Below are 22,101 nucleotides of genomic sequence, written 5' to 3' on the forward strand. Positions count from 1 at the left end.
GAAGCAAGTGATAATCTGTTTTGAGGATGCTAAAGTGACAATAGAATTTCAGATTTACTCACTTATCTCTTAGTTGAGGATGGTGTTTGGACAATTCTCATTGAGGGGAGGTAGAAATCATGATGTTTTTGAGGCAAGAGTCAAGAAAAATCTCATGACGACCTTCATCAACAACAAGCGCAAATTGAAGTGCGTAGGACAAGGTGTGAGCATAACATGGTGAAGACATGCCAACGTATATGGAGATGAGCAAGTATGGTATGCATATGGTGAGACAAACTTTATGGAATCCTCCTCTACAATCATGAAGTTTATGATCACTCATAGTGGTGAACAAATGGATGCAAATGTTGATGACTATGTTTCGAAGTATGTTTCCTTTTGGAAATGTTTTCTGCTTCTCAAGTACAACATTCTTGCTGATGAGATATTCCTGGTGCTACCAATGAAAAAGGGAGATCTACTCTCTTCACATTTTAATTTCATTGCAACTTCATTGGCAAATGACAAGATGTATATGGATGTTAAGATCAACATTCAAGGCTTCCTCAAAGTTTTCAAGATGAAGAATGATACTCATATTGCTTGTGAGTCTCTTCAACAAGAGACATCACTTTTGGACACTAGAAAGCTTGAAGATGATCAAGCATTTACAAAGAATGCCAAGGCAAATCTGATTGAGAAAAGTACTTCAACAAATGCACAAACAAACTTTGTGGTAGAAGATTGGGTCTTTTAAGGTCCAACTTCTTTAAAATAAATGTAATCATCACTTGGTCAATTTCGAGGTTCTCTGCCTGGAATATGCTCCAAAAAGAATGTTACGTGTTTTGTCTTTTGTAAATCACACTCTTGTCACCATATGATGTAGGCCACGTGATATGGGTCTGGTCTATCCCATTTTTGTAAACCTTGACCATTGGGCACCTTTGCTAGCATGAGATCCTAGGCATAGATTTATCCTTGACCACCATGAGATGGCATGAGAAACTATGTGACTAGATGTATCCTTGACATAGCATGAGGCAAACCCTTGAGGGGGGGTATGTTGAGATATGTGTGATCAAGGGCTTGCTAGGTGCATGTGTGCATCCACTAGCAATCATATGGTTGTGTGTGTGTGTGGTAGAAGCACACCTAGTGCTATGAGGTGTCTAGACTATGACATAAGTGATGATGTAAGTACAAAGGCCCCCACATGGGAGGTTCCTTTGATTTAGCTAGTTCCTATGATGTAGGGGCTGATTGCCACTAATGTAGGGAAGGTGCCTATGATCTAGGCCACTCTCCCCCCATTTCTATAAGAGAGAGTCACCTCTCTCACAATCAATAGAACACTCATTTCTATATCTCAGGTGTTCACTCCTTGCCATGATGCACCTCTTCTATCCCACTCACCTCTTCAACTTAGCTTGATTTCTAAAATTGCAAAGATCAATAATTGGGATACAAAGTGGGCTTTGACCCATGTTTCCCTAAAATTTAAGCCTACAAACACTACCAAATCATTTCATGTCCACCGTTCTCTTCCAAGCAAAAACAACATATGAGCTTCCTTTATTATATCATGTCTATTGTCCAGGTTTTAGACATACCATTGCACCACATGAGACCAAAACTGTTAAGACCACTTGTCTTGCCTGCAACCATTTCAAATTTGTGACTTATATCAGCCTTTATCCTCCTAAAAGGCAATATAGCAATAACAAAGAAAACCCTTTTGATATATATATATATAACGAATTACAGTCATATCTTCTTACCAAAATAAGAGATTGTGGTAAGATATATAGCTGTTGTCACATTTGATAGAATAACTATCAAATAACCTTCCAAATTGAAGGATAAGTCTCGCGCACCCGCTACAAATGCTCCGAAGACTATGATTCCTACACTGTTCATAAAATGCCATTATGCAAATTGCAGAGATAAAGGACATTAGAGTTTAAAATATGCCATGCAAGAATAAGCTTGCAAAGTAGACATAAAATTGTATTGATGTCTATATCATGATGTGCCAAAATTTAAGTCGCAACAATCATTCCTAGACTCTGCAAAATCACTTAAAGACCTGTCTTGTACATCTCACTTTTTTGTCACTTCGGTCATTGGAACATAACGCAAGCCTTCAAACTCAAGGAAAGCTTCTATTGTCATTAAGGAGTTAAAATCTTTAAGGCAATAAACGTATGACCTATTTGATGTCTCCCTTAAAAAATACAAAACCAAAACCATCATTAAGTTTTTATATTAGAAGTTAACACTAGACAGCTAGCAGGTGAAATATAAGAGTCCTTGATACAGCTCATAAAGCCCTTATAGAACTTATCCTCCAAAGATTAGGAGATCGTCATAGAAATAATTACATCAAGGCATGTCCCAAAACTTCTTAATTATTAAGAAGGTTGAGGCATTTGCTGAGCCTTTATGGTTGTTTTGCAATGGTTTGTACTAAAAAACGAATTTATCAGAGAAGTTGCTATACAGATCGTTGTGAAAGTCTTGCAGGCTTGACTACAACTCTAAACATGGCAATGTCAAACAGCTGAATACAAATCAACAAAGTTTGATAGGTGTCTATATAGCTATTCAAAATTAATCATTTCAAGCAATAACAAGCTTGTAGACCTAAAGAAATCCCACACAAATGGCTTCTGAAGAATTTGACATTTTGTGCACACCCAAAAAAAAGAGAGCATTACTTTCAAGTTTCTATTTCCTACAAATATATCGTTTAAAATATTTCGTAATAAGAACATGAAACCCCTGGAATACCCTACGAAAATGTGCATGCATACTTATATATCTATATCTACACTATTATATCTATTGTTATCTTGTACATTTCTACATATGAATGTGTGTGTCTCTGTGTGTGTATCTCTAAACATGAGCACGTGCGAGCATACATATGTACATGTGCACAAGGAAGAACGTACTTGCATAATTGCCTAGATGTGTACTACACACACAATGTCACACACGCACAGGTGCATGCACGTGTGAGTGTGTGGGTGCGTGGGCCGAGTCAAAAGTGCATGACTATTTACATCCATGGATTCTTTGAAGAAAGTGAAATCTGAAGCATGTACGGACTGTTTCACCTGCTACAGGTTGCTGCTGCCAGTTCATCTCCGGCTCCTGGATCGATTTTATACAGGGATTTGCTTGCGGACTACATCTATACACTGATTTTGAAGGCTCTTTGCTCCCGTTTCTCTCCTCTTGGGTCTCTGAGTCCAGTGCACCTTTTCCATCGCCAAAATCTTCCCTCTTTCTCTGAAATATAGTTCATCTGGGAATTTTTACTGTTTTTTCTCTTCTTTTCCTCTAAAAAACTGCTTTTTATCTTTTCTCGACCTCTACATCTCTCTTTCCCCTTTTTCTCCTTACAAATACACTCTTTTTCTCTTCTCTGTGGGCTTTTTGTGGGCTTTTTTTGGGACTGTTTTTTTCTCTACTATCACTTTACAAGTACCTCCTTTCTGGGTTCCACCTTCTTCCAAAGATATGGCTGAATATTCCTATGAAAAAACTTTTCAAAAGGATCGTTCAGTTCATTGCAAGAAGCAAAAGCAAGCTGAGGATCAGCATGACCCGGTACATGTTCTGTTGAGGCACAACTAGTCTATGATGTCATGCATGAAGGCTTTGCAGACACATGGAAAGAGTGGAAAGACTCGGTTCCATCGGTTGGCCTCATAGTTGAAGTGCATGAAATTGTGGATCCAGTTAGAGAATATGCCAAAAATGCAGTCATTTTATTTTTCCCATGCCGGATGCCACCTGCTGCAGAGGTAGGCAACTGGTTGACTCGTACACTGGCTGGCTCGTTTGTTTGCAAGGTACACTATGCAGCCAAGGGTTTTTTTGAGGTCATTATGGTAGATGAGATTCACAGGCAAATGCTTTTGGAACATTCGCCCCTCTTTTTTGGGCAGCAAATGGTGCACGTATTGCCATGGTCTCCCACAAGGGATTTTCAGGCTTTGATCTGACACCGATGTCCGGTCTGGGTTGAAGTTGTAGACTTCCCACAATGCATGGCTTCACTCTTGCCTAAAATTGCAGCGACTTTAGGCAAAGTGGTTTGCCCACCACGGCCTAATGGCAACTCGAATCGATTTTGCATTCTCTGGGATATTGATAATCCCACACCAGACTCTTATTCAGACACGGTGAACAATGTCGACATGGGAAGTGCTTTTTACAAATTGAAATGGGGATTATTTGCAAGGGCTTGCTTTGACTGCAAAAAATTTGGACACATGGCTTCACAGTGTCCAATGAATCAGCATAAAATGCCTCCTGCTACTTTGCCTGCTCAAATGCCTACTAAGGATGCTCCTACCTCTATTAGAAATAAAAACAAAGGTAGTAGACAGTTTTTTGGAACTCAGGATAAAGGCAAAGCTCTAGTGGTTTCAAATGGGAATGTTTCTTCACATTCACCTCCTGCTATTCAACCCTCAACAAAAGGACCAACACCTCCAATTGATGGATGGCAAAGTCCAAGAAAAGTTATTTCTGCTCGAAGACTTCCACCCCCTCGCACTTGGAATGGTGCATCTTCTAGTGGAAACTCCCCAGAGGTCAATACAGGAATTGGGATCACATGGGCTGCAGTGACAGCTAGCAGAACACTCTTCCCTGAAGAAGAGGTTGCTGCTTTGCTGTCTACTCCTCAGGTGGATATTTCTTCTCAGGGAAGAGGCCTTGACCCTGAGATAGAAATGCAGGGCTGACATCATGAAGTTTGCTGTTGTACATAGCTGTTATTTTACTATAAATATCTGTAAATATGACTACTCGTATCAAATGTTTTACACTTAATGTCCAGGGGATGTGTGACAGTAGGAAATGGAAATCTGTGTGGCTGTATATCAATAGATTTCAGCCTGACATAGTGGCATTACAAGAACACAGCCAACATTTCTATGCAGGAAAGACAAGTCACTACTGTGGCTATGATATTTTCTATGCTGGGGAGCACTCTTTCTCAGGGGTAGTCTTTCTGATCAAACATGAGCTTCAGCCAGTTATTGCTTTAAATGACAATAAAGGCAGATGGCTTATTCTTCAATGCATCATTCAAGGAGAGGTGTTTGAATTTACTTCTGTCTATGCACCCAATCCTCTCGAGAAAGAACTGCAATTTGGAATGCCATGCAACAATATCCATGGAGATATCATGCCTTTATATGTGGGGATTTCAATAATGCTCCACAACAGGGTGACAATACATCCATACATACTCATATGTTAACCCCTGAAAGGCATGCATGGTCTCAATTACTGATGCATCTTGATTTGGTTGATCTTTGGAAGGAATTGCAGCCTTTGTCACCCGGATACACCTTCCAACATAATGCCCTTTCTTCTTATCAGGCACGTCTAGATCGATGGTATAGTGTAGCTCCGCAACAAAATGGTGATGTTACATGCAAAATGTGGATTGACGCATACATTGCTGCATATGGTGAACGCTGCTTGGCAAAATCAAAAAATGCCAGACACATGGAAGAGAGGTCTTGTTAAACTCCTTCCAAAAAAGCAAATTGTGAATCTTTGGCTGACTGGAGACCTATCACCCTTATGCCAGTCATTTACAAAGTTACTACCAAAATGATTGTCGATCGGCTAAAAGGATTTTTACATGATGGGTTGCATCCTGCGCAATATGGTTTTGTTCCGCGTAGGCATATCACAGATAACATTGCTAATGCCTATGTTGGAATTGAATATGCCAAATACATGCAGCAGGATGTTTTGCTATTGCAAGTTGATATTGCCAAAGCCTTTGATACTGTTAAGTGGGATTTTATTTCATCGACCATGCAGGCATTGGGATTTGACACAAAAATGCAGCAAGTTATCACTTGGCTATATCAAGACAGTAAAGCTGCCTGCATACTTTCAGGGGATATTTCTACAACCCAGACTCTTGGTTGTTCTGTTCGGCAAGGATGTCCCCTAAGTGCTTTACTTTTTGCCATAGCCACTCATCCAATGCTTCAATATCTGGACCACCTTTTGGACACTGACCAGTTGCACGGCTTGGAGATTCCTGGCAGCCGTAGCATGATCGCTCAAGCATATGCTGATGAATCTTTCTTTACCCCAAAAAATACTCGGGGTGATCTGTCCATGATTATGCAGGCTCTTTCTACATAAGGATTGGCTGCTGGTCTTCGGGTCAATTTTCAGAAATCAAAATTGCTGCCATTGCATGCTCATGAATGGCATAGTCTTTTGTGGCCTGCGGAAATTGTTCCCACTTCTCAACTGATTCGACATCTTGGCTATCCTCTAGGTTGGGGACTCACCCGTTCTCAACAAACTGATTGGGTGCTCACAAAGTTGAGGGCAAAACTTGAATATTGGAAGCTTGCAACTTGGCCATTACATATTCGTTTGCGAATAACACAATCCATTTTGATAGCATACATACAATTTTATCTGCCTCTCATCATGTTCACTAAGGCAGATCTGGTTTCCTTTATGTCTGCTATCATGGAAATTTTATAGTGTTCAAAAAATGGCAAGAAAAGTCTCATATTACTCTCTATGCATCGTCTCTGTTCTCCAAAGATGCAAGGAGGTCTAAACATTCTCAATATTCAAATGCATCTACTTGCTCACAGAGGGAAAATGATGTTGCAGTTTATGCAAGGAGATCAGCCTTGGGCTTTCATGATCCGCTCTCTTTTATTACATATTCATACTTCTGCTTTTGGGCATTGGCAGCCTACTCAGTGGGATTTCCTATTTGGCTCTATCCAAGGCAAGATCAGAGGTTGCCCTTTTGTCTCTCGTCTGCTTCTTGGGAAACATATTTTATCCCACTTGGAATGGAATGGCCAGGATTCTTTGTCGGGAAATTCTTTGAGGGCTGAGAATATTTATTGGTCTAAAGTATTCCACCCTTCTTTGGCCATCCAAGAACCCAGACGTTCTTATTTTCTGTCTTTCAAAGGCATTTCTTCTGTGGTGGATGTACTTCACGATGATGGCACTCTTTTATCCTTTTCTATGGCTGCTAGCAAATACGGTTTGGGAGCTCATTATCATCCTTTATGGCATCGGATTTCAGCAATGCTTCAACCGTTCTTGCCGGTACCTCATTTGGAACTTCAGAATAGGCTTGAGGATTGGATTTTACATTCTTCTTCCTCTTCAGCCCGTCCTTTGAAGCTCTCACATATCACAGTGTCATCTCTGTATAAAGTGTTATTATTTCCACCTTGGATTTCTAATAGAGCAAATACTGTTTGGCATATGGATCGCCCACTAAAGTGGTGGAGAAAGCGACTGCGTATCCTTTGGCATTATAAAGTCCCTCTTCGACAACAGCTTTTCCTTTGGCAAGTCCTGCTTGGCATTTTTCCATCTGGCCAATTACTCGCACATAGACATATTGCTCCGGCTGTTTGCCACAGATGCCTACACTATGTTGAATCTGTGCTTCACATCTTTTGGCACTGTCCACACACTTGTGATTTCATCGCTCTCATTCGACACAGGGTTCAAGCGAGATTTCCTACTGTTACTTTTGGCAGGTTTTTCTGGTTGTTTGGTTTTCATCCAGCTAGACAGGGTTTTGACTTATTTTTTGTATGGGTACGCTACTAGGCACTGTGGACTCTATGGATCGACAAAAATCATAGAGTCTTTGGTGATCCCCTATTTTCATCTTTTGTTTTTTTCAAACGATCTCTGCAGCAATCATTCTATGATTGCGTTCAGACTCGTTTGATTGATCAGGATGTATATACAGCTTATACTGAGATTTTCAGTTGAGTAGTAGTTACTCCACTTTCGAAGTAACTATGAATGTAATTATTTTACAGCAATAAAAGATTTCTTCCCACAAAAAAAGTGTGTGCGCGCCCGCACGTGTGTGTGTTTGTGTGTGTGTGTAGAGAGAGAGAGACAGACAAACAAACAAACAGACAGACAAATAGATAGATGTATGTATTACCGTCTTCTCGGGAGCCCTTGCGGGCCTATGAGACAAAGTATAATCCAAGGGTAACTCATACAAGCCACTATGGGCTGAGGCAAAGGCCTCGCTAAGGCCCTTTGCGAGTACAATCCTAAACTAAACTAAACTCAAAACCCATACTCAAATCTCAGAGTCAAAACACATAGCCAAGTGCCATGGTGGCTCCCTGTGAGCTGCGAAGATGTCGTGAGTCTATGCCTGTGGGGTGTCTCTCGTTGTGGCAGGGGACATCATTTCTGTGATCTCTGTATCTAATGGGCCACATCGAGAGATGCCTCTACTCGGGCGGTCCTCTCCAAGTAGAGTTGTGATGGGCTGAACATCCCATTGTGCATGCTCTAGTCCACCTCCGATCATGTGTGGTCCCTGTATCTCTAGCTGCCTCTGTCCTCATCATCTGATCCCACTGACCCATGCTGCCCTCATATCAACGATCCCATCTCCTCTACTCCTATATGTCAAGGGGCAAACTCAAATGCATAGAAATCAGTGGCGTGTCGCTGAGCTCAATCCATCTCTGCCTCCCGTGCCACCATCCCCTCCTACTGTTTGATCTGACACAACAGGGTCTCTTTGTGTTGTGGCATCTCCATCCGATAGAAGCCAATGCAAACTGGTCATGGAGGTGAATATGCCATGAGACAAGCATAAAACCATGCCCCTCCTGAAAGACACAGTGGTACAAACCTCAGATCTCATAGTATTATTATTATGTCCGTTGGAGACCCAACAAGATCTGTAGGACATATATAGATATACAAGCAAGGCCACTATAACAAACCTACCTGTTTTAATGGACATCCACTTCTTTGGTACACTAGATATTGCAAATGATGTCATATGGACAATCATGGCCTTATACGAGAGGGTAGTTGTTTTAGCCCCCACTACACAAGGGATGCCAGAGGAGGTGAGTTGCATGATTGGGATGAAGCAAGGATTTCCCTTATCTCCCATCTTCTTCAAACCTTATCTTGATCAGTTGGTGTCCTATTTAGACACCCTCGGGAAAAAGGGATCAGCATCCCTCATCTAGTATGATATGCAAGAAGTGGAGACAGCAGTACACATTCTAATGAGACGCCTCAAATATTATGAGATATATGGTAGGTACCACTGCTTCGAGTAGGAGTTCTAGGACATGAGCTGAGTCATTGACTACCCGGACCCATGATGTGCTGCACTTTTTGTATGAAAGGTCACGAAACATAGGAGGACACTCATGCACTAGTCATCATAGATCAAGAGCACTAGACAGCAAAGAATCATAGAGTTCTTCATCATCAAGAAGAACCCACATTGATGGCCATCGTAGAACATGGGACCCTAAGCCCACTCTCCACAAACACCATGCAGTAGGAGGACATCTACAAGATCATCAAGCATGCACCCCATCTGAGCACTATGCTTGCCCAAACTTATCCGGAACGGGAATGGGAGTGTTCTTCGAAACACCAAACCCGCCCAAAATGAGAACGGAACTCCAAAAGGATGAAAATGGGAAAGGGAATGCCACATCACCAATGGTCAAGGAGTTGAGGGTGAAGAAACCTAGAGTAGATAGATATAATAATGATGATGGATTGCAAATGGCATACAAAAACAAGGAAACTAAAAAAAGGCCCTCAAAACTCAAGCAATTAGCATCGAGTTGGACATAGGAAAGGAGAACTCTTTGGCTCCTGCAAAGCTGACTAGTCACTGTGGAACGGTCCAGGGAATGTTCCCTAGGTGTTCACTAAACGTTTCCTATACATTCTGTATGCCAGGCGTTCCCTAGGCATTCCCAATAGTCATCTTGATCAGAACAATGCTCCCAAGTTCCCCTAGAAACTACGTGCTTGCCACATCACAACATCAGGTATCCTCACAAGCCTACCCACAGTGGAGTAAAGGGCAACAATGAGAGATCTCAAACACGTTACAAGGACACCAAGGATCTCAATGGGACCATCCATTCTTGTATGCATTGTGGACTAATCATGACAGATCATGCACAGTGTCCAGCTACATGAGGAGTACATCATGTGCAGCCCATCTCATAGGTATACCGACAGCTTCTTGGTTGGTTCTGCATACATAGAGGTGTCCTACATCCCCTAGGTCCCCATACACAAGAAATCCCGATCATGATATATTTCAGTTCTTGATCTCATATGCCTTTTTGGTCTTTTGCAAAGGTTTCAACATTATTTTCTTTCTCATTTATTTATTATTACATGTGTTAGGAAATAGAGACGTAGGTTCTTTGCTGTATCCAACACTCCTGCAGTGGAAGAATGTATAAAAATATACATCACAATGTTAAAATCAAATCTTGCTCGTTACTGTTGTGCACACAAATGTAGATAGAGATAGATACAGACACAGACCTGGAGTTGAACAGCAAAAACATGTATTATAGATTTCTCCAATGATGGACAAAACTGATACAAAAGCATGCTCCATGTGCCACCATGTAGCAGCGGTACTGCCTAGATGTCGATCCCTGACACCTTCATAGCTGTCTACTATTTCCTCCTAGCACCTCCAATCATCTGTCAGCCTGCGCACTCCTAGGGAGCTTCACTGGGCTGCTTAGATGCCACACCAGCAGACCTCCTTGCTGCTCTGCAAAGCAACCAATGGTGAGGCACTGCACACCTCCTCCTTGACCTCCCTGCTGCTCTGGGTACAGCCCACAAGGTGACCTGCTTTCTGTCCTTCCTGCTGCTCTGGATGCAGCACATACACAAGGCATAGACTTATCTTGGTGATTGGTCGGCAGCAGCAGGTGCACATGGCTGGAGCAGGTACATGGATGCAGCATGTGCAGCAGGCGGTTGGACCAACAATACAGTATGACTGTACAAGAGAAGGCAGGCTGCCACAAGGCCACATAGGTCAGTAGATTACAGTCTACAATTGCATTAGTAGGACAGTCAGTCAGGAAAGTCGGAGTCTGCCATGTGGCACTCCAGGCAGCAGGGAGCTGCATACTTGGCGGCAGTCACAGGTCTAGTCGGGTGTACCTTAGAATGGGCTGGCCAGATCAGCGAGGCTTGAGCCCTATACAAGGACCCCCTACTACTATGGACGCAGCCAATATGAGCATACTGATGGCCTCTGAACAGCCCAGCATATGCTGTCATGCAGCCATACTACTTCCATACAGTTTTGTTGCCCTCTGGAGGACCTACTGCAGCAGCTCCACTTACTGCCTATATGGCAGGCTACTGCACACTCAGATCTATCCATGTGGCAGCCTTCAGATCTGCCCACATTGGCCTCTCTCTTGTCCCACACATGATTGCCAATAAACATCCCCCATGTCCTCCTCATTTGAGGGCTCATAGGTGGGGAGGTGATATATACATTCATAAGACTAGAACATATCCAATCTTAGAAATAATTTTTTTCTAAAGAACAAGCGAAAGAACAAAGGAAAGAAGAGAGTTTGTAGCGACTTTAGACAAAATTAAGAGTAAATGAGAAATGTAAAAAATAGTATTCATAGGTGGGGACGTGATCCCTATAATCCCAACACCTCCTCTCACCGACTCATTATGGGCCACATCCACTCGTTGATGCATATGCTCTACCATCAGCTTCCCTAGAGAAGCTCTCAAAAACAAGTCAACCTCAATCTTTGGTCTTCGAACCCGTAGCTTTTGTTCCTTCAAGTCCAGCTCCACCAAGGTAAGCCATCGGGAACATAGGTACAGTCCAAGAGGCACCAACCAAGCATCGTACCACCATCTTGGATCAGACCACATTTGTTTTCTCGAGCATCCTAGCACAAACATCAGGTACATCCCGTTGCTCCCCTCAAAATCCAAGGACAGTCTAGCCCCTGCCAACAAGCACCATGTTCTGAAGATCCATTCGAAAGTGCCGTCATTATGACATCATCTACAACCAAGTAATCCACTTGACCAATGAGATCCCTATGGCTGATCGACATAGATCCTCATCAACAAGAATTCCTCTAAGGTCTAAATGGGCTCACTACCTCTCTCCCCTTTCTCCTCTGAGAAGTACTTGGCTGTGGGCTGACCTATATAATAAACTAGGTGCTTCTGTGCTCGGGCCTCCTCAATGGCAGCTCTTAGTTTAAAGGCATGGTCCACTGTAGCATGATCTGCTCGAAAGTCGACATGTCCCATAGCTCTAGATCCCTCACACTCCACAAACCGGCTAACATGGGTGTCAAGTGTTGATGCATAAATCAAGCCCGATCATGATGGTCCTGTAGTTTTTCGGACTCATGGGATCCCCTACCTTGTGGATTGGGTGAATGGTGTTAAGGGTCCAAGTGTGGGGAACCCCTGCAAACCACTTTGTTGAATAGCTTTGCCAAGATCGGGGCTATGGTACTAATCCCATGTGCAATATGCTCAGTTACATAGCCCCTCATGATCTTTGTCTCGACCATTGTAGAATGAGAGTTGCGTGTTTGATATCACCTTGGCGAAGAGTGAGCAAGAGGTGGAGCAAGGTAGATGTGAAGGTCTAGTGTAGGCTGATGGGGGATGTCATAAAGGGTGTGTGTGCAAGTGTGTCAAATGATTGGGTCAGTGAGAGGGGATGTCGACCTCCACTTGAGAAACTTCCGCCATAAATCCTTGGAGTTACTAAATAGGATGCTAAGTAGTTCTTCCTCATTTTGATGGATGCAGTCTCTCTTCTTCCAACAGACCAGACCATGATACTCTCGTTTGGTCTCTGCCTCAGTCGGAAGTTGATGCTTGGTCTCAAGTCTGAGCTGACGAAGCAGGGCCTTACACTCATATTGTCCAGCTATCGTAGGGGACCAATCGAACGAGTGGTGGGCCGGTGGATCCAGTGTGTGAGGAAAGGACTGCATGGTCGCATCATGTGGAGAACGAGTGATAAAGATGGCTCTATCCTCTAGTACGGGGATATCATTGAGAGCCTCAAGCATAATAGAGAGGCAGGCGGCATAGGCGGCAGCTAGTGTGTAGCCAAAGTGAATCTCCTGAAAATTGGTGTGAGGTGGGGTGTGCTCGGTGCTAGGAGTGGGATGGATAAGCTAAAGAATAGGTATGTATGATCACCTTCAAGAGGGGGCAGGGGAATAGAGAAAGAGGGAGGGAGGGAGAGGAGGGATGGAAAGGAGAGAGAGAACAATGATCGGACGAGAAACGAAGGTAAGCTCGAGATGCCAAAGGGTTCTCAATGCAAGGATACCCCACAGCATCCTAGCTTTCTTTAAATTTGTGCTCACTGAAACAATAAACTTATTTGGTATGCGTGGTGAAACAATAAACTCATCTGTGCTACTGAAAGATATACTTATTTGTAATACGTGGTATCTGCACTGTAATTGGAAAACTTCTCTAAATGTTACTTACAATCCTACAGGCACAACTTATATGAATGTGACCTTGTGGTTAGGGGAGGCAAGGCTGGGAATACCCATCTGTACCTGAGCAAACAATTTTTTAGTATTACACGATTCCAATTTTTTTGTTGCACCAGCCAACAAACATTCTATGAAAAGAAGTATGCCTTTGAATATTGTTCGGTGAACAGAAATTTCCCCCACATTATTTTGGTCGATGATATTTCCCGTCCGTCTTGGAGTGCAGTTGATACATCATACTTTACTCATTCATTTCTTCCAAAACAAAGAATCTTCTGTATTGTGCCAACTCAACACCCACTAGGGTACTCAAGAAAAACAGGTCAGCTGCTCTCAAGTTCCCAGGTCAATACCTTACGTAACCCCGAAGCAAGTGCCAACGACAGCTAGTGTGGTAGACTATACAACTAGAGGATAAGTGAGACTATAGAAAGTACAGCCTTGCAAAATCATGGATGATTCCCTGAGGCCTTCCTAGAGCCCTCATTATCTTGCCCCCAAATCAAGCACATCATCCTCTGATAGGCAGAAGATATAACTTTCTAATATTACAAAACATCAGCAGCACAAGAATGATACCAGGGGGTTTTTTGTGGCACATTCAGAACCATTCAAGATGCTTTTCCAAGATAGTATATAGTTACTCCCTGTGATGACTCTGCTGTATTTCCTAATAAAATCTGGAAAGGATTTGAGTCCCCCCCTCCCAATCTTTCTCCCCCCAAAACCCAAATTCTTTCTGGATGTACATGCAAGTACAGCCGCTGCCAGTTCTTTTGTGCAAGGAACCGATGCACAAGGAAGGAGACAAACAAAATACAACTGTACCTGGTAACAATGTATCTTGAATATTTGTGTCCTACAAGCATGTACTCTATAAGCATTGTGAAAAAGACTGTCGTCCTCCTCAAGGTGGTATACATTGGGACATTCACACCTCTGATTGAGGCCATACCAACAACCTGAAATATATGAGCTGTATGATAGTCATTACAGTTATTAACCACAAGTTAACAACCCCAAATAAAATCATCATTTCTAGTAAATATCATACCATATAAAATAGATAGGCAAATGAGAGAGGAGACGTTTTTATAACAGTCCAGTATGGTACAAGTCCTTTCAAAGAAAGTTCTGTATTTAGATCATTTCCAAAGTTGATCACGTTCCAGGATCTCAATGCGTACAGGAAAACAATTGAGCAGACCATCTGGACACATAAAAGAAGCAACAATGATGACAAAAATCAGATTACCATGATGTTAGCAGTTATTAGTTTTTCAAGATATCTGCTGACCCATATTCTCTAATCTAAAGCACATACTGTGACTGCAGGCATTCACATTCTGATACCAAACAAAACTTCTAGTGTTTGAGTTCTATAACCATCAAAAAGGTCCTTGAAACCCTTCAGAATCAAGGGCTACTTTTGTATTGATAAAACTTATAGAATATTTTTCCAGGAGACAGGGCTGGGCTAATCCTCCCATGTGTTTTGCATACAAATTGTTTTTGCTGAACTTGGCAAAAATTGTCATTGGTCACCACGTACATTAACAAAATCTTGCACATAGAACATCTACTAAATTCCCACGTACAGGTTTAATTTTGAAACCCTTAACTTTATCAGTATGTTTAACACATCTATGTACTTAAAAGTAATTGAATCTATCGCCAACAGTTTCTGTCTCCCTCACAAGCTTCAAATTTTACTATCAGATTACTAATAAGCAAACCAGGGGTACATTAAAAAGACCAAAATTAGCAGTACCTGAAGCAAAGTGATAATATTTGCACATGGAAAGTCATATGTCGAAAGCGCTGCTTTGTTAAACATCACCAATAGTACTGCAATCCAACATTTTAAGTCAATCATAGCAAACGATCAGATCAGTCCAACAGCACTTTGAGTTTCACTCTATGCATACCCTAAGGTATTGTAAATGAAGCACTAGCATCGTCACAAACTGCTACTTCTAATTACCCGACATCTTTCAATACTCTGATGTGCACAGCTGCAACATAAAATGCATGGCTGGAAGACTAGCTCTTAATAGATTTAAGCCCATGAGGTTAACACAAAATATTGATGCATTTTTCAATGGGATGTCCTGTTTACACTGTTCAGACCCCAGGAAAGCTTATTAAGCCAGCAATGCTATGCAATCTAGCATGGAATAACAATTTTGGCACAATTTTTATGTTCCCCGGTGTTATCAAAAGCAAAACAAGTCATAGAATGGAAATTGTGCTTTAAAGGCCCAATATAGATGTGTAAATCTCAACTCACTGTAAGGCTGTAATGCCTAATTGCAATGTAGACTAGACACTACACCCCTTCACATCATGAAGGGATGCACACTTCACCCAAGAGGCACAGTCTTTCCTGAAGGGACAAATCCTCCACTTTGGGACACACCTGATCGTGTACCCCTCGATGCAAGGTTCATGGGACACCTCCAAATCAATAGAACACACCCTTTTGTTAGAATTATTATCATATTCTAGGCAGTGGCCAATGTAATGTAATAAGTGGGTTAGGGGCACTTTTCCCTCATTGTGGTTTTTCCCCCTAACCACAGTCTAATCCCTAACTACGGTTAGTGAATAAGATAGGGTTTTGTCACTTAGACAAAACCCCTTACTTCTCTTTTGTACTCACTTCATTTTAGTCCACTATTCAGCAAACTTATGTTCAGCTCACTCTCTTGCTCACTCTTGCTCTCATTTTGTTTACATTTGGTATCAGAGCGGGTTATCCCTGCTCTTGCTCCTGCTTCACAACTGCCTCCAGCTCCCGTACTTCAGCTCCAGCTCGAGACCTCCTATCCGTACGACTGTACGGATTCCGTACTGTCTACCCGTACCAGTCTGCGCCGCCATCCGTACAACTATGTGTCGCCGTAGAGCCCGTACTGCTACATTCAGTACGACCGTACAGTCAGTGCGCCTGCAACATTCATTCCCGCCGCCGTCTGTAGTGCATCAGCGTCACACGTGTGAACCGCTTCCGTACAACGGGTTCCGTACACCTGCTGTCAACGCGCCGTACTCCGTACACTCCTGTCAGATCAACCGTATTGTTTCCCGTACAAGCATCCGTACACTGTACGAATTCCATACATTTGTAGGAGTCCATACTCATCTCCATGCATTTGCACGAGTTGTGGAAAAAGGCCGCCTATGTAGGTTCTTTTCTCTGCAGGTGTTCTTTGACGGGCATTCTTGCAGATAGCCATTGTTTGGCTTGCATTCTGGGAGCTTTTTCCTGAGAATAAAGGGCGGAAGTTAGGAGCATATTGTTTTGTTGCAGGCATTGCAGTCAGGTTGCAGAACCTGCTCCAAAAATTTGGGGCTTTTTGGTTCTGCTTGCAATCTTGTAGGCAAAATTTGGGGCTTTTGTAGTTTTTGCAGATAATTGCAAAATTTGGGGCTTTTAGTTCATTTGTCCCTTTCAAGTGCAATTTCTTGCAAAAATTTGGGGCTTTTGGCAGTTGGATGCAATTTGGCAGTTGAAAGGCCATTTGGGAGGTTTGCAAGCAGTTTTGGACTCAGTGTGAGTCAATTTGCAGACTTTTGCCACTTTTTGCGGATTTTCTATGCAGATTCTTGGGCATTTGCAGAGCATTGAGGTGCATTTCAAGCCTTTGATAGGCTGTGACAGTATTTGTCACTGTGGGAAGATTTTTTGGCAGATTTTGGTTGTGCATTTTGCATCCTAGGAAGGGATTTTGCTTGTTCAGTTTGCTGTGTTTTTTAGTTTATCTGGCAAAAATGGCTCAGAACAACCCCAATGAGGTGTTTGGAGTCCTCACACACGAGGATAAGTTGGATGGCACCAACTACTCCTTGTGGAGTTTTATGGTTCGTAACATCTTGGTTGGCAGACATCTTTGGGATTATGTCGATGGAGATGAAGCAAGGCCAGATTCTGTGGCTACACTTGTCACTCAGGCAGGGGTAGAGGTCAAAATGCAGCACAAGTAATTGCTGCTCCAGTGGCTCCCACAGCATAGCAGAAAAGATGGGATTCTAAGGATGCACAAGCTCTATCAATGATTTCTCTTTCTGTCAAGAGATTCATTATTCCTCACATTCGATCATGCAAGACCTCAAAGGCAGCTTGGGAGATATTAGAGAGTATGTTTGCAGCAAGAAATGATGGCAGAGTTTCCTTCCTGAAGAGAGAGCTTTCTCATACGCATATGGATGAGGGAGATTCCATGAATACTCACCTCACAAAGCTTCAAAATTTGAGGGAGCATTTGCTGAATATTGATGAAGTTATTCCAGATTCAGAGATGATTACCACCACTCTGAATTCTCTTCTTGAGTCTTATCTTAGTTTCCACACCTCGTTGAATTTGTCATTGAGGGGGGACAGCAATCCTCTCTCTTTTCAGGAGTTGGTAGGACCACCGTTGCGGGAAGAGCACACACGAAGAAATATGGCAACAAGGGATGGCGAGCATGCCATGCTTTCTAACTTTAAGCCCAAGGGAAAAGGGCAGCAAAAGCAACATGCCAATCAGCCCGCCAGCATAAAGCTGATTCAGGACAGCCCTCTTATAAGGCTAAGGGTGATGCAGATAAGCCTAGAAAGAAGGGCATTTGTCACTACTGCAAGAAGCCAGGTCATTATATTGGTGAGTGCAAGAAGCCCATAGCTAAAGAAAAGAAAAGGGATTCAGGTATGGCTGTGTCAGATGCATCAACTCCTCATGCACATGATGGGAGAGATGTTACAGCGAACGTTGTGGAAGAGCACTATGCGTTTTTGTCTTGCATTTCAGATTTTTCACTGGGTAGTTCAGATACTACAGCCACTATTGAGGATGATCCTTATGCTTTCTTGACTTGCAGTTATGATCCTTAAAAGGATGCATGCTCTCTCAGTGTCAATGAGACACTGAATACTTGGTATTTTGATAGTGGTGCTTCTAAGCACATCACTTCTAAGAAGAGCCTTTTTGCATGTCTGCATCCTCCACCTACTAAAAAGAAGGTGACTTGTGCAAATAATTCTTCTTATTCAATGTGTGGAGTGGGGGACATTATCCTCACATCCACTGATGGCACAGATTTCAGAATTTCAGATATTCTCTATATGCCAGGTATAAAGAAGAATTTACTTTCAGTGTCCTCTCTCAATAGAGGAGGATTTCAGGTTGTATTTGATGATGCTAAGTGTGCAGTCAGAGACAAAGAGAATGACTATGCTTTGATGTTGTTTGGCACTTTATATCGGGGTCTTTTTCAGCTTGATATATATGAAAAAAGATCCGATCTTGCACTTTCAGTGAGCACTCCCATTGCTGTGATGCAGAATGTAGAGTTATGGCATGCCAGGTATGGGCACATGAGCTATGGCAGCTTAATGACACTGCAGAAGCATGCTATGGTTGATGTATTCCCTCCTTTGGAATCACCTCCTCCTCATGCATGTGAGGGTTGCATCCTTGGCAAGATGCATAGATTTCCTTTTAAGAAGGATGGTGCAATGAGAGCTACAAGAAAATTACAGCTCATACACAGTGATGTCTACGGTCCCATAAGGACACCGCCTTTATGTTGGTTATCTCTATTATGTTACATTCATAGATGAGTTCACCAATTACACTTGGATCTATGGTCTAAGGCAAAATCAGAAGTGTTTATGCATTTCAAACACTTTGTGGCTATGGTTGAGAATGAGACAAGACTCAAGGTACAGACACTTCACACAGATAGAAGGGGGGGAGTATATGTCTCATGAATTTGAGGCATTTTTGAAAGAGAAAGGCATCACGCATCAGCTTAGAGTGAGGCTTACACCTCAGCAAAATGGCAAAGCTGAGCGCAAGAATCGCACTCTTATGGAGATGGATAGATGCATGCTTACCAGTAAAAAGTTGCCTCACAGGTGGCCTCATGTGTGTAAACTATGTTTTAAATCGGGCACCCACAAAGGCTTTGAAGACAATCACTCCCTATGAGGCATCGCATGGAAGAAAGCCTTCAGTGGATCACTTCAGGGTTTTTGGTTGTGTTGCATATGTCCACGTGCCTGTGGAGTTTCGACATAAGTTGTCAAATAAGGCGCTTAAATGCATTTTTGTTGGATACAGTGCACAAAGCAAAGGCTATCGTCTCTACAATCCTACTTCTCGCAAGATTTTTGTGAGTAGAGATGTTATATTTTCAAAGAATTCAGCACATACACATGCTGAGTTTACTATTCCAGCTTCTTCAGATGATGTTTTTGAGGGGATGCTTCCTATAGCATTTGGTTCCCCACCTGAGACTCATGCTGAAAATCAAAATTTAGAGCAACCTCCTCCTCATCCACATGCCCCGATTCAGCCACCAACTGATTTTGTACCTCCACATGGTGTGGATGAATTTGTCAGGCAGGAGATTCAAGAGATACACGCAGCCAAAACAGTCCCGAATTGGTTGCTAAAGACTCTCAGGGAGAGTAGGCTTGAGGCCCCATTGCCTAGCAGGACTCATAGTGCAATAAGACACGCAGGGGGAGCTCTTTCAGTTGAGACAGCTTATGCAGGTACTCTTCTTGATGAAGAAGAACCTGAATCTTTTGAAAAAGCAAAGGATAATGTGCATTGGATGCATGCCATGCACAATGAATTGCAGTCCATTGAGAAAAAGGATAATGCGCATTGGATGCATGCCATGCACAATGAATTGCAGTCCATTGAGCAAAATCAGACTTGGGATGTTGTGGATTTGCCACCAGGTAAGCATGCCATTGGTACCAAGTGGGTTTTTAAAGTGAAAAGAAAGCCAGATGGGTCCATTGGCAGGTACAAGGCAAGGCTGGTTACCAAAGGCTATGCACAAAAGAAGGGCATAGATTATGAGGAGACTTTTGCTCCTACATCCCGAATGACCACCATAAGGTCAGTTATTGCCATGGCTGCAAATTTTGTTTGGAATGTCCATCAGTTGGACATAAAAACAGCTTTCCTTAATGGGGACTACAGGAAGAGGTTTATGTCAAACAACCTCCTGGATTTGAACTTTCTAGCAATGCACTTCAGGTTTGCAAGCTTAACAAAGCTTTATATGAGCTGAAACAAGCCACACATGCATGGTATGCCAAGATTAATGCATTCCTGGCAAGTAAGAGGTTACATAATAGTTGCACGGAAAGCACCCTCTACATTAAGAAGGATGGGGGGGATATTTTGGTCATCATTCTTTATGTAGATGACATGCTGCTCACAAGGTCAAATGAGGAAATAATTGCAAATGTCAAAGCTGAGTTGAAAGCTGAATTTGACATGACAGATTTGGGCATGTTAAATTTTTATTTAGGAATCCAGTTTATACAAAACAAGCGTGGCATCGTTATGTCTCAATCCAAGTATGTGCAGAAGCTCTTAGATAGGTTCAACATGCATGATTGTAAGCCTATAGCCACTCCCATGGAGCCGGGGCTGAAGTTTACTATGTATGATGCAGGAGAATCTGTGGATGTCACACTTTACAGCCAGGCTGTTGGATGCCTCATCTATTTGTGCAATACATAGCCCGATATTCAGTATGCAGTATCTCAAGTGAGCAGATATATGCACAGCCCAAAGACAACACATTGGCAGGCTGTAAAACGCATCTTCCGTTATTTGCAAGGCACAAAGTCATATGGCTTAATGTTTCCCGGGGGGGTGACTTGCAGATGCATGCTTACAGTGATTCAGATTGGGCTGGAGACTATGATACCAGGCAGTCCACTAGTGGTAATTGTTTCTTTTTGGGCAAAGCTTTCATTTCTTGGCTGAGCAAGAAGCAATCTACAATGGCTACTTCCTCATGTGAAGCTGAGTACACGGCAGCTTTCACAACGACAGTTGAATGTGTTTGGTTGCGACGTTTGTTCACTGATCTTCGTCTCCTATTCAAGGGTCCTTCTCCAATTCTCACCGATAGTCAGAGTACTATAGCAGTGGCAAAGAATCCTGTGTTTCATGCTCGCACGAAGCACATTGAGGTTCATTATCATTATGTCAGAGAGAAGTTGCATGCAAGGGAGATCAGTATGATCTATGTATCGACACATGACAATGTTACAGACATCTTCACCAAAGTACTTCCACATGAGAAGTTTGAGGCATTTCGCAGTGCCCTAAACTTATCTCCTTTTGGTGATTGATCACTACCTTGTACACCACATTAGCACTGCAGGGGGTGTTAGAATTATTATCATATTCCAGGCAGTGGCCAATGTAATGTAATAAGTGGGTTAGGGGCACTTTTCCCTCAATGAAGTTTTTCCCCCTAACCACACTCTAATCCCTAACTACAGTTAGTGGATAAGATAGGGTTTTGTCACTTAGACAAAACCCCTCACTTCTCTTTTGTACTCACTTCATTTCAGTCCACTATTCAGCAGACTTACGTTCAGCTCAATCTCTTGCTCACTCTTGCTCTCATTTTGTTCACACCTTTCACAAAAGGAGTGCCCATAACAAAGGGACAAACCCCTTTGTCGAATGGACACATGTTTCCTTACCATGCACACGAAATGTGCATACTAACACATCCATTCACAAAAAGACAAACGAACAATTACGGTTGAGTAAAACAACATGTACCTTTAAAAACTTGCCCCATGACCAATTAGAAGAAGAGCTACAGACCTTGAATTGAACCCAAATTTGCCATGTCATGCTTATATGTGCTCGTGCTCTAGAGCAAATGGGAATGTCTAGAGTGCAACAGTGATTGACTA

At 42.5% G+C, this 22,101-nt stretch overlaps 1 protein-coding gene across 3 annotated transcripts in view; it reads right to left on the reverse strand.

The window, feature by feature from the left end:
- Positions 1–22,101, reverse strand: part of LOC147879574 (UDP-N-acetylglucosamine transporter UGNT1-like) — an 85,150-nt gene that overhangs the window by 22,828 nt on the left and 40,221 nt on the right. For all 3 annotated transcript variants that reach the window (XM_087371984.1, XM_087371983.1, XM_087371985.1), the window contains 5 exons: positions 15,142–15,218; positions 14,425–14,580; positions 14,199–14,332; positions 1,764–1,894; positions 1,596–1,640 (listed from right to left, as the gene is read on the reverse strand). In XM_087371984.1, coding sequence (XP_087228110.1) covers positions 1,596–1,640; positions 1,764–1,894; positions 14,199–14,332; positions 14,425–14,580; positions 15,142–15,218 — 543 coding nt within the window. The remainder of the gene's footprint in view (positions 1–1,595; positions 1,641–1,763; positions 1,895–14,198; positions 14,333–14,424; positions 14,581–15,141; positions 15,219–22,101) is intronic.

The sequence above is a fragment of the Dipteris shenzhenensis genome, chromosome 33 (genome assembly GCF_047967505.1).
Source record: "Dipteris shenzhenensis isolate YYH24624 ecotype China chromosome 33, Dip_SZ_1.0, whole genome shotgun sequence".
Lineage (NCBI taxonomy): Eukaryota > Viridiplantae > Streptophyta > Polypodiopsida > Gleicheniales > Dipteridaceae > Dipteris > Dipteris shenzhenensis.